The following is an 18295-nucleotide window of genomic DNA, read 5'->3' on the forward strand; positions in this document are numbered from 1 at the left end:
TTTACTTACAAGGAAATTCTGAACCTCAGTAAGCTAAAGATTTTCCAAGTTCCAAACGGACTATATTCTTGAATGTTTATAAACCCATAGGTAGTTTTTGGATTCATAATGAAAATATTCAAAACAAATGAGTCTTCTCAAGCTACTTACTACCAAAGTGAGATTTCCAAAGAGGAATGTGATTTTAAGTTAGACACGTCTTTCTACTAAAATCCACTCTGCAGATAGGAAAACCCGGATCTTAAATTTGACTATACCATGTCAGAAGTGTTCTAAAAAAGAAAACTTCCTCCTCTGAGAGCTTAATCCTTTCTTCCACGCAGGCCCTGCAGTTTCACTCATGGAAAGAAAAGGATGTGGGAATGGGAGCAGGTGCAGAGGGGTGAGTGGGATGAAGAAGCCCATTGCAGCAACTTCCTGTGGAAACTGGCAAAAGGAACTTGAATAAAGCGTCCTGAACAGAAGTAAATGCCCTTAACCTAAATCACAGAAGCTCAGCTCTATTTTAATTAGCCCTTTACACTTAGACTTCTGTGTCTCAAGTTATGACAAAGATTTTTTGGATTCCAGCTGAACTTGTCTCCCCTTTCACCCCCCCCCCCCATTCACACGCAAGGAAATGCCTCTCACACTAAAGAAGTAAAATGCAGGAGTACGCTCGACGGAACTACTGCCTCATTAAATTTCCGCACCTCTAGATGATCGGTTTAAGAGAAACTGCATTCTCCTGTTCACAGGGCAGTGAGAAACTATAGGGCCACATCATATAATAAGTCACATTATTTAGGTCAAGAGTAAAATGATTAAAAGTGATGAAGCACTGGTGATAATATTCAACACCTTTCCTTGCTAGTATGAGGCCTTCCAGCCTGCTTACAACAGGAACACTAAAGAGCAAATTATATTTAAGGGAAAAAATGCTGACAGCTCATCAATTGATTTGCAATGAAAATGCTAAAAAAATTAATAAAGAAGTTAAGCTGCTGAAATACAGTTTCACCAATTAGCTTAATGTCAGAGAATTCTAATTAGGCGTCTTGAGATTGCTATTTAGTGTTAAGCCTTCATTGTGCCAAATTCTCCTTTTCACACAAACTGGTTGCAAAATTAAAGACATTAGGCAGCCTTAATTACATTATCAGAACAGCTGGGATTAGGCAATCTCTGAAGTCAAGACGGCATTCTTTTGTCACAGGGTGGAAATCCCTGGCTTTCCAGGGTGCCGGATTTTTGGTGCCGTTCCATATCTCACCCATACAAAGCAAGCTGCATTAGAAACAAAAAATTTGCAGACAAAGAATAGAGTAATGCTCAGCAAATAATGAACACATTACCGAAAAAGAAAAGGTAGGTGAAAAGATTAAGCCTGAAATCGGTAGGTTTTGCTAACACCTCTACTGGCGGCTGGCCTGCCAGCCCTCTGGTGGCAGGAAGACTGAGGAAAAGCTCTGTGAACCCACTTGGCCAGTGGATGCAGCTCTGTTATCTAAAGCTGAAGCACATTTATACTCCCTCGTCCCATGGGGTGTGAAATTAGCAGCTATTGTTTTTACACATTTTTGCCAACACAATGCCTTTTATGTCTTTACATTGTTTATAAAGCAATGTTTTCTTGCACATGGGAACCCTCTTTTTAATTCTAATTTTTTAAGCAACAGGATAGCCTCTCCTCTCCTGACTCCATTCCTTATTCCTCTAAACAATCAACATTTTTTAATGAACTCATTTAATACCATGATTTCTTCCCATTAAGAAACTAAAAATTAGGATTGATAGTGGTGGGTATACCTGTAATACCCTGAACAGAGGTCAATCTGAAAGTGGCAGAAAACCCGCCTGCTAACATTACCTAGTAACCACACAAAACTTCTCCAGTAGTCTAGACACTAGCCCTTTTCTAAAACCCAAAATTGCTATCACTTTTTAATCCTAGTTTTAAAATTTTAGTTGTAGTATCTGTTATGCTAGCCACCATCATGTGTCATCTAGAATATTGCCACAGCCTCCTAACTGCTCATTTCCTGGCCTGTTTGTCTCCAAATCTGATCAACTGAAAATCAGATAGCGTTACTTCCCTGGTTGAAACTCTCCAATGGTTGTCCACTATGTGGAAAACTAAATCCAAACCCCTTCTTTGGCCCACAGGCTATTCTCCAAGTCCTCCCCATCCCCATACCTCATTCAGGTCGGCCCAGTGATCCTCCTCCAGCTCCCCATTGCTGGAACTGTGGGGGGATGGATGCGCTCACAAGAGTCTCTTGCTGGAACATGGTTCCTGAGGTTGCAAGAGACTAGCTTCTCTTCACTCAAGTCTCAGCAGGAATGTCTGAGGGCTCAGCTTAAAATACATCGCTTTTTTCAAAGAGATCTTTCTTGATCTTACCTCACTAAGGTAAGATCCTTCCCTCCACCAACACGCCAGCTCTCTAACATTAACCTTTTAGGGGAGTTTTCTTTAAACACCTAGGACTATTTAATACTATCTCATTTCTTTCCTGTTCACTTGTTCACTGTCTCTCTCCCTTCCACCAACTTGTGAGAGCAGGTGCCTCACAGAGCGTCACTCACCCAGACATCCTCTGGTGCCTAGTAACTTTGCATGTGGATCCAAGAGAGAAATATAAGCGATTCCTGTCCTTGATGAGCTTACTGGCTAAGGGGGAAAGAAACTTGCAGGTAAAGAATTATATACACTTCAGCATGTAAAAAAACCTAAACAAAGTGCCACTGGCACATCTGGAAGACAGATCAACTAACATCTCCTAGGATTCATGGAAGGTTTCAAAGAGGATAACTCAAAGAATGAAGGATGGGTGGGAGCACCTCACTAGGGAGGGGGCAGAGGGAAACAAGGGAGCAACTTAGGCAGAAGGCATGAGTCAAAGGCATGGTAGGATGAACAAGCATCAGGGTATGCTTGGGAAGATGTAAGTGGCCTGCCCTGGCAAGAGGCAGGTCTAGAAAGGTATATTGGTGCCAACATCATCAGGGATCCCGCAAGCCCTGCTAAGAGTCTACACTTTGTTCTATAGAGCGAACTTTTATGAATTCCACAGAGGAGCTGGAGGAAAAGGGAAAGTGGGCAGAGAAATAAGCCCTAGGACTGCATGTCAGGCAGCGAGGCTCGTCTTTTACTTGTTTTAATATGAGGATTGCAAGTAAGCATTCATGCTTTGAAAAACCTTGAAGCCCACATCTGAAGTTCAGGCCTGCTGACATAAAGTAATTAAATCACCTGTCCTGCCAACTCCAATCGCTTGTTACCATAATAGTCTCGGTCATCCACTTTATTATCTCCTTGGGCCAGAATTACTCTTCGCACCATCACTGCAGTGTAGATACACTTCGCTCGGAAATTGAATTCTTTAACCTGTAATTAATTCAGGAGTTAGAGAAAATTTCTGAGGCAATGCACATTAGGCACTATCAACTCCTTCCTTCCCTATACATTTCATGTATATATTTCTCCACTCTTCCAAAGAGGTGGCACCCACTAACCCTGCTTGGGCTGGTCTGGGAACTCAGAGTTGTCACTTCCTTTCTCTGGGTCACTAGGTACCATGGCAAAAGGGCCAGGACACTCTACCGGGGACAGAGAGGCTGCTTAGAAAAGCACTGGGGAGCCAGAGACGCTCACTGTTGCTATTTGACTTTTAAATGGTCTTTCCAGTCATTCAGAGGAGTTTAAAATTCCTTGAGTCCCAGCTTTAATATTAAGAATTTTCTAATTCTTTGAATTAGCTCAAAACATATACAAATGGCAGCCAAAGGGCAGAATCAGAGATCTGTATATTTTTTAGCCAGCAAGGTGTTTTAAAATGAGAAATTCCTGTTTAGGTGGTCAGTCTCCACTTCTATAGATCCTTTGACTGTCCTTTATGATCAGCTCCTGACGGTAGAGTCTGCAACCCCTGAATTAGATCGTTCATGAACAACAGACATGTAACTCATTATAAACCAGACTATTTGGTTAGCAAGATTGTTTAACAAATAAGTCTATTGCTTAGAAGAATAATATCATATTAGAGAGGAATGATAGCTCTTGCCCACATCCCACATGGCCAATCTCTGTTTAACGAAAATGAATAAAAAGTAAATACAACTGACCTCTGAACAAACATGGGTTAGGGGCACCGACCCCTCACTATGTCAAAAATCTGTGTATACTTTTAATTCCTCCAAAACTTAACCACTAATAGCCTACTGCTGACCAAAAATCTTATGATAACATAAACAGCCAAGAACACATATTTTGATTGTTATATATTCTTCTAATAAAGTAAGCTACAAAAAAGAGTTCTCAAGAAAATCATAAGAGAAAATACATTTACAGTACTGTACTTACTGAAAGAAAAAACAAACTTAAGTGGATCCACACAGTTCAAACCTGTGTTATTCGAGGGTCAACTGTTCTAGGGTCTGAAGACAGATTCTAGTTCTCTCTCTGACCAGTAACCAGCTGGGTGACAAGATAAACCATCCAGCTTGTCTGGACCTGAGCATCTTCACTCTAAGTAAAGGAGGCTGGACAATGTGAACTTGAACATTCAAGGTCTAAGAGATGAACCATCCAATGTTTTAAAAAGTCTGTGGTGGCAATGGTAGCACAACAGTGAGAATGCACTCAGGGCTGTACACTTAAGAATGGTAAATTTTATGTTATGTATTTTACAATAAAAGAGAGTATATGAGCAAGGCACTGTAAGCCTGTTTCATTTAAAAACATCTAACACCATCTCTGTCCTTCAAAACCATGAAATCTAGTAGCAGCACTAATATATGTGTGAATATAAGAAACTGTAATTTTAGATTGAAACCAGGACCCATGAGAGAATAAACATGATGCCAATGATAGTAGACAGCTAACATTCCTGAAGTACAAACAAACTACTGATAATAGAAGATTATTTCCATGGGGCAGTCCAGTCTGTTCAGAGTTCTTCTTTTCTTATGGAACTAGATGTTAAATAATGTAAACCTGTATTCAAAATTCTTTAACAGACGGGCCCCCCCTTGACCACAGTTCACAGCTGTGCAGCTGCCACTCACTGGCACGTGTGTGAGGATGGTAGAAGCCAGGAGCTCTCTTGCTTCTTCTATCTTCGTCTTCTTTGGTCCACCGCCCCACATCCTTTGCCTCCTTACTTTGTTCCCTATATATTTTAATGCCTATAAAAACAGAATATAATAATGCTTGAATGACACCCATTGCAGGGAATTTTTTTTTTTAAGATTTTATTTATTTATTCATGAAAGATACAGAGACAGAGAGAGGCAGAGGGAGAGACAGGCTCCATGCAGGGAGCCTGATGCGGGACTCGATCCCAGGACCCCAGGATCACGCCCTGGGCCAAAGGCAGGTGCTAAACCACTGAGCCACCCAGGGATCCCCCGTTGCAGGGAATTTTTTAAAGATTTTATTCATTTATTTATGAGAGACACAGAAAGAGAGGCAGAGACACAGGCAGAGGGAGAAGCAGGCTCCCTACGGGGAGCCTGATGTGGGACTTGATCCCAGGACCCCAGGATCACGACCTGAGCTGAAGGCAGATGTTCAACCACTGAGCCACCCAGGAGTCCCCATTGTAGGGAATTTATTAAACACCTACCCATACAAAACACTATAAACAAAAAGATGAGGATCTTGGCTATGGAGATTGCTGCATGAGGCTTAGTCAAAAATCAACACTTATCATAAATCAATAACAAAGTAGCATTATATGCTGTCCAATAAACTTGTTTCCTTTCTATAATTTGCTTTCTTACTACAAAATTGATACCTGATCACTTTACATATATGAAGCAGCCAGCAATCCTCTACCCAAAGAGAACCACAGTCCCCAGTTAACATTCTGGAGCTGTACTTTTCTTCCCTTAAAAAGGAATCATACCATGTAAAGATCCTGAGAGCTGCAAAGCACTGCTAAAAGAATATAAAACCTAAGTAAATCAAGGACTATGCTGGTTTCATGGACTGGAAGGTTTAATAGTGTTAAGATGGCTTACTGTTAAAATTCTCTCTGAAGTGACCATAGATACATCATAATTATTCCTGGCAGTTTTTAAAAAACAAAAATCAGTTGATTCTAAAATTGACATGCAAATGCAAAGGACCTGGAATAGCTGAAATACTTTTGAAAAGGAAAAGTTGGAATATTTTACATTACCTGCTTTCAATTAGAAAGCTATGGTAATCAAGACAGTGTGAGACTGGCATAAGGACAGACAAATAAAAAAAAAAAAAAAAAAAAGGACAGACAAATAATAGATGGAACAAAGTATGTCCAGAAATAAACTCATGCTTTTAAGATCAGATGATTTTTGGCAAAAGCCGCCAAAACAGTTCAACAGGCAAGGGAAAAATCTTTTCAACAAATGTTGAAATACCAACATATCTACACAGTAAAAAATTAACTTTGACCCCTACCTCACACCAAATAAAAAATCCGTCTAAATGGATTTGAGACATAAACATAAAAACTAAAACCTTTATAAAACTTCTAGGAAAGAACACAGAAGAATATATTCTTGCCCTTGTGGTAGGCAAAATTTCTTTATACAGGACACAGAAATCAAGAACCATAAGACAAACAAAAAAAAAAACCCTCCTGACAATCAGATTTTATCAAAATTAACACTGCTCATCAAAAGATACTGTTACGATAATGAATAAGGAAGCAATGGACAGAGAAAAAATAGTTACAATACATAAATCTGACAAGGGATTTATACCCAGCATACTTTTTTAAAAAAAGAACTCTGAAATTCAATACTAAAAAGACAACTCAGTGAGGAAAACGGCAAAAGATTTGGACACTTTACAAAGAAGGTCAGTAAGTCCAAGAAAAGTGTCCAACATCGTTAATTATCAGGGAAATGTATGTTAAAACCTTAATGGTATAGACACCATCCAACACCTAGTAGAATGTCTAAAATTAAAAAGACTGATAAGACCAAATGTTGGTGAGGACATGAAGCAATGAGAACTCTCATGCACTGGGATGGAACTGCAAAATGGTACAATTACTCTGGGGAAAGGTTTGGCAGTTCCAACTTTATAAAAGTTACATACACAACTGCTCTTTGACCCAACAATCCTAATTGGACGTATTTATCCAAGAGAAATGCTGACCTGTTCAGGCAAAGACTTATACAAGAATGTTTACAGAAACTTTATTCTTAATACCCAGAGTAAAAAAACCAAATGTTCATCAACAGGAAAAGATAAAGTGTGGAACACTTGTATAATGGGTACTACTCAGCAATAAGAAGGCACTGCATGGACAAATGACATAAAATTATCAGACAGTACATTCAGCAAAAGAAACTGGACAAAAAAGAGTATATTCTGTACAATTCCATATACATAAAGTTCTAGAACGGCAAAATTAATCTGTGGTGAAAAATCAGAACAGTGGGGAAAAAAAATCAGAGGATGGAGATAAAAAGTGACTAAGAAGAGGCACGTGGGAACTTCCCAGGGAAATGGAAAAACACTCTATATCTTATGCAAAATGATGCAATTAGGATTTGTACATTTCAGCATACATAAATTCTACCTAAAAAATGAAGTATAAAAAACTAATCAAATAGTGGGTATGAGGGGTAGGTGGAGATTCAGGTGAAACAAGAACATCAGAGTGTTGGTAATTATTGAAGCTGGGTGATGGGCAGAGGACGGCTCATAACACTCTTCTGTATATTTTATGTATGTTGATGTTTATTCATAACATCTTTTAAAGGAGAGGATAATTTTGTAACAACAATGAATGTACTTTTTAAAACTGGCTTTCAGTTAGTCAGAAGAAAGAGCGGAGATTCCTGATTCTTTATCTTAGAACCCCTGTCCCAATTATGTGTCCTGGAAGTATCTTTCCTGTGCTTCAAAACCTAGCTCCGGTGTCACTTCCTCACATCACTCCTTTTTCTCTTCTGTGTGAATTTCTTATGTATAAAGAATTAAGTGCTTTCATTCCACTTCAGTCCATGCCATATTTTACCTATTTACAGGTATGTTGCTCCTACTAGGTGTTGTGTCATTCTTTGATTCCTGAGGACTAGTTCAGGGCCAGGAACAGAATGGAACTCCTTCGTGGTTAGATCGGGATATCAGACCTAGGATCCTCTCCATTTAGTGTCCATTAGAGTGTAAGATAAACTAAGATGGTGCCAACCCTTGCTGTGGTGACCTAGCAAGAAGTAGGACCCAGAAGCAGATAAAAGCAAGCCCGTCAGTCAGCAGAAACCACCAGGAGATAGGCAGTTCGGTCTTCTCTCAACTGAGCTGTCTCATTAAATTTTGGTCTTCCCGTTCCTTTGGGAAAGGGGTCAAAGATTCTTCACTTTGAGGGGAAAAAATGGAGGAACACAGGGGAGCCTAGAACCCCTTCTGAGTTAGCAGGAAGCCAGCTTTTCCCTGGAGGTACTAATAATGTTGCCAGGGTTTCAACAGTGTGAGGGTTGGGGTGAGAGCCCAATCTGCTCACAAATAGGCCAAGATGACACCCCTTGTGTCATCTTGGAGGACATCCTATTCTCCAAAAAGTTAATAAATAATTCTTTCTATGCCACAGCCCTTACAAGGAGGACAGGAAATGTCCGTTAGCAAGAGCCAGCAAAAGGAATGGAGGAGAGATAACAAGGGAAGCATTAAACACAAACACGACACAGGCATTTAGCAATCCACTAAGTGCAGAAGCTCTATTACATAAGACACCGTGCACCTGCCACACGCTCAGAGTAACATGCAATATTCACGTGCCCTAACTCATAGGTTCCAGTTACCAATGATTTTGGATTATGCATGCCTCTATAGCCTCTTATTAGTTGCAAATTATTAATCCGTGCTCTAATCCAGCACACAGAGTATGAGTCACATCACTCAGCTCCTATTTGCATATTCCTCTCATCTTTGAACTGAACCTTGCTCATTGGGTTAGCTAACATTTTCTGTCAGCACCTATTTAGGAGAAATAAATGATTTTCCAACCCCTGGGCTCACACAGCTTTACGATGCTGGGGTTATCGGGTTATCTGAGCAACAATGGTGCTGTTTGTTATGAAATGAATAACAGATCTCTCTGAAGTATCATTGAGGTAAACTGCTCTTCCTGAGCATTACACAGCTTTAAAGGAAATCGTGTGTCTCCCCAAATTGAGCCAACCCCTGGGTATTTCTCTGTTTCCTCTTCATGTTCTTGGAACCCTTGAACAATATAATTCCAGTTTGTAACAAAGATTCATGCTTACTAAATATTTCATTTTCAATAAAGACCAAAAATAGAAACTCCTAAATCCAAATAGCTTCTCCTGATGCTGCCTGCCCAAGAACCTGAATTGGCTATTACTTAACTGCATAAAAAGAGGAAGGTAGTGGTAAGAATAATCCCTACTGATTTGTGTTTTGGAATTATATAAACTTACATATGATGATTAACCTTAAATGTCTGTCTGGCTCAGTCTATGAAAATATCAAGAGTGGTGTGATGTTCAGAACACACACTAACAGATGATATAAGTAGGAAAATGTTATCTCTGTAAGCATCCTGGGTAACAAGAAAAAAGCAGCCTGGAATTTATACCTTGTTGTAAGTAACCCACAGAATTGACAATGTACATATGGGTAAGTAAGAACTATTGTACTTGTACTGCAGGGAATCCCTACCTCCCAGGATGTCTATGAGGAGTGTTGCCACTGATTTATATTTAGTGAAGTACTTTATAAATGTAGGACTAAGCACCCTAAGCATGGCTCTTAGGGCTCCCTGTCACAAACAAAGGTTAAGTAAAATTATTCTTAATATGTTGAGCATATATATAGATGAAGGCAGGGAGCTATGGATATATATAGCTTGAGTCTTATCCTAAAATCCCCAAGTTCCAACTAGGAGTTCTTCAGCAGGCTGATGAAGGCTCTGTACTGGTAAAGGGTTTCTGATCCTGGCTTTTTTGCTGCTGACATGGGGAATTCAGAAAAAGAGTTTGAGACCACATTCAACTAGACACTGAGAATTGGAAATAGGGAATAAAAAGAGAAATTGAAGAGAAATGCAGGAAATAAACAATCTTCTACACTAGAGTTGCTATAGTTCAAAAACATCTATTAGAGCAGCTGGGTGGGCAGTAGGCTAAGTGTCCCACTTCTGGTTTCAGCTCAGGTCGTGATCTCAGGGTCGTGAGATAGAACCCCACATCAGGCTCCACACTCAGCAGAGTCTGCTCAGGATTCTCTCTGTCCCTCCCGCTTGTACGTTCCCTCATGCCCACTCTCTCTAATAAACAAACAAATCTTTAAAAAAATTAAAAATAAACAAAAACATATCACTCAGGCAAATAAGTGAAAAAACAGAATACTTGTTATTATATCAGAACAAAAGCCTCTTGGCCACATATCCCCCTTCTAAGTTAGACACCATAGGCTGATAATTGTTAAGGCAAATTCCTTCCTCTAATTCCTAAAACATGAGTCAAAGAAGCTTCCCTACTGTTCCTCCCAACTCCCCAACACCCTCCCACACCTACACCCCAAGAAGTCACCGCATCCGATGCTTTATCCATGAGCAGCATTAAATCTCCAATTCCCTTTCATGGCAAAGGACAACATGAAAAGACACACCTGCATCTGTGTGAAAATCTGAGCTTTCTGGCACTCTTCCAAACTGGGCCCAAATGCAGCCATCACGTGCTCCTCTGTTCCAATCATCTGTACAATTTCCTGGTCACTCTCAACACCCATGGCCTAGGAAGGAAAGAAAAGATAGAAAGAGTGTTGGCTTTGTGTTAACTCACTGACATTTGCTTATGCTAATTTGGCATTGTTTGTGGGTATTACTTCTAAGCAAAAGCTAGCTCTTTTCTCAGAAACGGTGCCATCTGGCATTGGCAGCTCTAGCCCAAGCTGCAGAAGAACCTGAAACAGAAATTTCGAGTGGGAAGAGGAAAACAAACATTCTCAAGCACTTTTTGCATATATGCAATCTTCTAAAATATTTAAATATCCTATGACTGTCATCACTGAAAAAAGGAGGTAGAAAGGTATAGTGGAGACATTGGTCACAATTACGAAAGCAAACTGAAAAAATTAAAACAGCCAAAGAGCAGTAAATCAGAAAATATGCATTGCTGAAGATAAACAGAACCCCAATTAGTTTTGTCACAAGACTAATTTTTCTGAGAACTGTCAAATCATTCACATTCGGGCTTGAAGAATTTTCCCTAAAGGATGTTGTACCTCACTATTCTAGAAATACCAAGTTATGTTTTACACAGGTTTTAAGAAGAGATTTTTTTTTTAAACTAAAAACGCACTTAAGAGGTTTAAGAAACCCACTTCTCTTAAGTGTTTCAAGGTGGCAGCCAGGAAGGCAGGTCTTTGTGGATTCCATATGGCACGATGGCTCCCTCCTTCACACGTTTGCCTGGCATTCTGCCATTTCAAGAAATAGAACATAATCTCACTAAACCTCTCTTGGCAGAGAAAGAATCTGCTTCTTAGAAGTTACAAAAAAGTTATGTTTGCATTAAAATTCTTCCTTTAGCTATGCAGAGAAGACAGAACCAGAGATACCTATCTAGCTGGGCTTTGAAGCTCTGGTGGCCAGTTCAGACAAAAGGGAGAGGGAGGGAAAACCGAATCCCAAGTTCCAGGGAGGAACATCAAGAACCTAAGCCAGAATACAATGGAAAGGGCACCTAAGTCAAGAGATCTGAGGTGTCTGTCCTAAAACAAGGCCAATGACAGACCTCACAACCACCACTGCCAAGTCAACTTTGTCCACCTATATTTCTTCAGGTCTGTAACAAGAGGACTCAAAATTCTACAAGTCTACATTTGAATTTGAGTCATCTGTGATCCAGAAATTCAATACGGATACTTTAGGATCAGATGTAAACTTACTGAAAGTTTTGAAACTTTTGTTGGGGAAGCTAAATATGTGCTATGTCCCTTTTAGGCCAACTGTGGTGGTTTGAAAAATGTTCACCAATTCTCTGACACTCTCTTCAAAAGGTAAAGACAAACTCCCTTCCTCTTGAGTGTAGGCTAAACTTAATGACTCACTTCTATAGAAAAAATGTGCAAGCCACAGTACAACTTTGGAGGCCTGGTTATGAAATGCACTGCAGCTTCCTGCTTCCTCTTTCTCTTAAAGTGTTCCTTGGGGGAGCGAGGGGCTATGTCTGGAAGACACTCAGTCTATGGAAAGGTCCAGTGGGGAGGAGCCAACTCCCATTATAGTGGAGCTGCAAGGGGAGCAGACCCTGACATGCTCCAGTCCAGCCTTCGGGTGACTTCAGCCCTGGCTGACATCTGAAAGAGCCCTGGTTGACTCCTGAAAGACCCTGAGTCAGAACCACCCAACTGAGCAACTTCCAAATCTCTGACCAACAGAAACTCTGCTGTAATTTGTTACACAGCACATATAACTAACAAACCAACTTTTGGAATTAAATTTGCCATTTAAACTTTAAAAAGCTTCATAAAGGGAGGCCTGGGTGGCTCAGCGGTTGAGCTCTGCCTTTGGCTTATGGTTGAGCTCTGCCTTTGGCTTATGGTTGAACTCTGCCTTTGGCTTACGGCGTGATCCTGGGGTTCCAGGATTGAGTCCCACATCAGGCTCCCTGCGGGGAGCCTGCTTCTCCCTCTGCCTGTGTCTCTGCCCCTCTCTGTGTGTCTCTCATGAATAAATAAAATCTTTAAAAAAACAAAAGCTTCATAAAGATATAACTTGTTTTGTTCAAATTTGTTTTTGTTTAGTGAATAAATAAAGATGCTTTCACAACACAAATCTCTTTTCTATACTTTAATTTTCATTTTTTTATCTCTAGTTTGATAGGATGCATTTATTTAAAAGGACACTAGAAAAAAAAATAAATAAAAGGACACTAGACATAAAACTCCACTATTTAAAAATTATATAAATTCATAAAATACTGAGCATTTCATGGATTTAACAAATTCTAAAAAATTATCAGTTCTCATTTTTAAACAAATGAAAAAAATTATATTTCCTTTCTAATTTTTCTAGATTATCCTTTGATCAAGCACACTGAGTGCATCTACTCTAACACTGATGGCATGTATGTAGGACCATCTACATTTTCTCCTTGGTCCGCAAGAAGCCAGCCAGAAATATAAGAATATTTCTGTGAAAAGCTAATTAGAATATAAACTTTTACCTGTCAATCTCTCAAAAGAGTATTATCTGGGTTTCAATGGAATTAAAATATAAGAAAAACAACACTAAGGCAATTAATTAGCAGTAGAATCTAGTCACTCTTCTCTAAAATCATTGATAATAAAACTTTGTAACAAATGCACTTCCCTCCTCAGGGGAAAGTGCAAACATTAAAAGATATCTACATGGGCAGATGCCAAAGTGAGCATGCAAAATAATATACCAGGAGAAGGTCTCACTGGGACAGAAATAGAATCTTAGAGCTGAAGTGGCAGTAGCTTTCTGGATCATCCCCCTTTCTTGAGGCATATCAACCTCTAGATCTTCTGAACTGAAGCCACCTGGAGTATTTTAATAATTAATTTTTAGTTCAGCAATCTCCAAGTGAAAAAGACTATATATGCTTCATTACCTATTTTGGCATTTAATAATAGTGGGAAAAGTCCTTCCTCATTTGACATATGGATTGCTGCTTCAAGTTGTCTCGAGGCTGAATCTGAGCAGTAATTTTATAACTGCATAAAATTTTCGAGTGTTCTAATGTGGATCTAAACAGACTGCTTAGGCCTTCCAAATATTTCTAAGCCATGAAGCAAAGATATGCCAAGTACATGGTAAATGACACCATATGTGCAGAAAGAATGATCAGTGGCAAAGCTCTGCTCTACAAGGACTAAACTCCTCCTGTATCAGGTCACTGAACTACAGGGTGATAACTCAGTCAGGTTATCATCAAAAGCACTCTAGCTCCAAAGACCAAACTGATTTTATGACTATTTAGCCTTGTGAAGTCACAGCTACAAATAAATGACATATTGCTATGGAAACGACAGCAAAATGCTCAACCATTCTGCTTTACAGACATAATTTAGACATCTGAAAACTAGCTTTATATGGAACTCTTTGTACTCCAGATATCTGAAATCATTTCACCTAACTAATAAGTCAGAAATGAATGCTATATAATAACCTTATGAAGAAACAGCAGAGAAAATACGTTTCAGCAGAAGGTCACCCAGTCTGACCATTGGCAAGAAGACAGAACACAAATAAGGGCATATGCTCTTTAAGAAGTGGCATAAGTCTTCTCTTTGGATACCCGCTAAGTGTGACTACAAGTGTGACTTTTAAAGACAGAATACTAATGAGAGAAGAGAAGAACATGCCCAATGATGGTGATATGCTAAAATATATTACCTGAAGGAGGGAATGGGAATAAGTTCTTAAAATACCTACTATTCAGAAATCTCGAATCTTTCTTTAGACAGGAATCAATCTATTATTACTAAAAGCAGTCTTAGCAGATAATAAAAGAACTATGATGGCCCTCTTTGATTCTGCAATTTTTTTCTTAAAAGATCAAAAATTTCAGGGTAAGTTAGTTTCTAAAAAACAATGCCCAGCTCCCTTGAAATTTGATCTTCTTTTCTGTAAAAACTTTCAGACTACAGATGCCATCACAGAACAACTGCTGAATACTTGAGAATACAAAATGTAAAATGGGAAAGATTCATGGGCAGGGGAACCTTTGTAGTGATTCAAGTCCATAAATAAGGCTGATCTAGGTCTTAAAAAGCTTTAGTCGTCATATTCAGACCCAGCATGGAACCTGGAAACCCTGCTGCTTCTGTCACTTTTAGCCAATTGTTGGTTACAATCAACAACCATCAAGTCCTAATGACTGTCAAGGTCTGTGTTAGGGCCACACAACACAAAAAGAGAAATGATGTGACTTTCCTGGTCTCCCAGTTTATTTTCCCCAGCTCCTGACATTAAATGTGTAAGCAGGGTAAAGGCAAGAGTAACAGTATCTTCCTTCTAGGCTGTCCACTTTTCAAAAAATGTATTATCTCCTTTGCTCTTCAGAATAAATCTCTCAAGTCACTTTATAGGGGAGTTGTCCAAGACTGGGAAATCTGCCTGGGGTCACACAGCTTACAAATGGAGAAGCTGGAATTAGGCCTAGATCTGTTGCTAAGATCTTCCATTCTGTGCTGCTCTCCAGATGAAAAAGTCTTCATAGAAGTTATCAGACAAGGTTCCATCAGGCTATTAAAACATCCCTCTAGCAGGAGACCACAAAATGGGACTATCTGTGACCAATGTACTTATTTATTTAAACTGAAAACATTTAAATAGTTGTTTTAGTTCTTATACACTGCTGATTACCATGCAACAGTTATGTTTCAGGAAAAAATTTTGGCAACATGCAACAAGATTTGTTTTTTTTTTTTTAAGATTTTATTTATTTATTCATGAGAAACACAGAGACATACGTAGAAGGAGAAGCAGGCTTCCCGCAGGGAGCCTGATGTGGGACTTGGTCCTAGGACCCTGGGATCATGACCTGAGACAAAGGCAGACACTCAACCACAGCCACCCAGGTGCCCCTGCATCAAGTTTTTTACAAAATGTATAATCCCACTCTCAGGAATTAAGTCTCATATAAAATATTTAGCAATATGCACAAACATGTATATAGAACACCCAGGGTTATGTATCAGAGTGAAAACTTGGGGAGAAAAGGACACCTAAATGTCCCCCTATAGGGAACTGGTTAAACAGATTACACTACCCATGTGTAATTCCTGTTTGATACCTACTAAAAATAATGATGTAGATCTATAAATAGATCTAGATGTAGATCTAGGTGTAGAAAAAATGATGTAGATTTATAAATATGAAAAACTATTCACAATTCCCTGTTAAGTGGGAAAAAAAATAGTAAAATCGATGTATATACTACTACCAAAGCAAAGAAAAAAGGGCTTGGAAAAAAAAAATTCCAAAAATGTAGTTCTACTTCTTAGTGGCTTCCTAAATTTGTACAATTCAAGGACTGTTTCATAATCAGAAAAGGAAAAATCTGAAATCTCAACTGCAGGTTACATAAAAGTGCACATTGTTAATTTACAGACACATTTTAGAAAGGATTTAAGTTGGCTATAAATAGTGTACACGTTTGTAACATAATATTAAATTTGACAGAAGAAACTGTCTTACCAAAATTTTGTTACCTAGCCAAAAAAAGTATTTGATAAAGGTTTTCTGATTTTAATGTGTCCATGTGTCTAGCAATGTATTTTCCAAGTGAGTAATAGAAGACTACATGCATCATACTTAACTTATAAATCCCGGTCGAAGGAAAGCAGTCCTATACATTTTTTAAATTTAAATCCAATCAGCTAACATACAGTACATACTTAGTTTCAGATGTAGTATGCAATAATTTCAGTTGCATCAGTCCTATGCATCTTTAAGCCTCTTAAGACATCAGCGAAGTCTTTTTGATGCATGGGAACACACTGCCCTCTACTGGAGATGTAATTCCACATAGATGAAATTCTCTTCATCTGCCAATCAACACTATGTACACAAGACACTGCCATTGGGGGCTGTGGGATCCCTCCAAAAAAAGCCAAAATTACTTCAGTGCTTTACAAATATAAGCTTTAAGGAGACATAATAAGTTAAGAATTCTCTCTGGCTTCTCCCAACCCCATATAAAAAGTATTGCTGTTATGATTATCATCCTAAAAAGAAAACAACACCATCTCATTTAGAGAATATAAAAGTATATTAAGTTGCACTAAACATAAAAAAAAAATCTCCTATAGGAATGCCTGTGTGGCTCAGTCCATTAGGTATCTGACTTCGGCTCAGGTCATAATCCTGAGGTCCCGGGGTCAAGCCCAAGTAAGGCTCCCTTCAAAGCAGGGGGGGGGGTCTACTTCTCCCTCTCCCTCTGTCCATCCCCCTGCTCAAACTCGGTTGCTCTTGCTCTCTCTCAAATAACAAAATAATCTTAAAAAAACCCAGCAACCTCCTACAATCTTCTTCATGTAATTGCATTCAGAATACAATTATTTCCTGAGTCAAAGAACCTGACTGTTCAACATCCACTCAATACCTATGAGCACCCCAGGACCCCCAAACCGGTCGCTGCACTAACCTGACATGAAGAGGCCTGTCTCCTCCACTCCTTTGCTGTCACTGGGTCACAACTCCGACAAGACAAGTTTAAGTCTTTCTCTCTTACTCCTCTGAGGCGAGTACCCAAATGTCTTTCCTTTCTAAGCAACTCAGTTACTGCCACCTGAGATGTTTCTACTACTGTAACAACTGCTGAACAGGAATATTTGACTCTGAAGTGAAACTAAATGAGAAAAGAGTGTTAACCTCTACCTTTATCCCAAGTACCCACGCTCCTCAGGACTGACTCAAACCGAGCCCTTCACTTTGATCAGCCTCGTCAGCAAGATTCACTTCTGGCCCATACATGGTCAGGTCTGAGCCTCCTGGGCTGTGTTCCACAGAGCTGCCACAAACCCTGCAGGGAGAACAGGGAAGCACTGCTCGTGGGAAACACAGGTGGGTCCTGTTGGCCTCTGGTTACATTTCCTTCAGCCCATCAATATGGAGCTTTGTTTTATGTGTGTTTCTGCTCAAAGATGCCTTGGGTAACGTATGTTGTTGACTCCTAGTTCTGAACTCAAGGACAGCAGCAGTGTAACTCATACCTGAATACAGCATACCTGACACTCGTGGTTTTTAGAAACACCAGACAGCACTTCAGCCTCGGCACTAGTGGCCATTTTACCCAGCAAAACCCCACCAGAAAGCACAAAAATGTGAAAGAACATGGCACCGCAGAGGTGGCAGAGAGGGTACCTATTTACAGCATGAAAGCAGAGACGGGAGGTGGAGTGCGGCTCTCTTGGGCCTCAGCTGGGAACGGAGAGTTTGGGGACCCAAAGTTTTCAAGACTGAGCCAGTGGGTGTGCATAAATAATTGTAAAACCACCACGGGTGATGATTTCAAGGTCACAAATAAATTTTAGCAAGTAGAATTGGCAAATAACTGAATTCGCAAATTCCATGGATCAACTGTATCAGATAATGCTATTTTAAAATCTTGTTTAATGACTAATACAACGATTCAAGTGTTCCTAAAACATGTGTAACATTTAAGCCTCAGAGCACGTTAAGTGAGCCATCTTGCAATTATGTGCGAAGAATGCACCATTTAAACATAATTTCTATGGAAAAAATGTCTTTTGGCTTCTAAGTTACTAGTTTACAAACAAGCTGGAAAACATCAGTTTTAAAGATTCACATTA

The 18295-nt window shown here is 39.4% G+C and overlaps 1 protein-coding gene across 4 annotated transcripts in view; it reads right to left on the bottom strand.

The window, feature by feature from the left end:
• POLR3B (RNA polymerase III subunit B) overlaps positions 1–18295 on the bottom strand; it is a 107745-nt gene that overhangs the window by 68672 nt on the left and 20778 nt on the right. For all 4 annotated transcript variants that reach the window (XM_026010930.2, XM_072741614.1, XM_026010931.2 and 1 more), the window contains exons 10-12: positions 10616–10738; positions 5050–5169; positions 3236–3370 (exon numbers count right to left, since the gene is read on the bottom strand). In XM_026010930.2, the coding sequence (XP_025866715.1) occupies positions 3236–3370; positions 5050–5169; positions 10616–10738 (378 nt within the window). The remainder of the gene's footprint in view (positions 1–3235; positions 3371–5049; positions 5170–10615; positions 10739–18295) is intronic.

The sequence above is a fragment of the Vulpes vulpes genome, chromosome 16, assembly GCF_048418805.1.
Source record: "Vulpes vulpes isolate BD-2025 chromosome 16, VulVul3, whole genome shotgun sequence".
NCBI lineage: Eukaryota > Metazoa > Chordata > Mammalia > Carnivora > Canidae > Vulpes > Vulpes vulpes.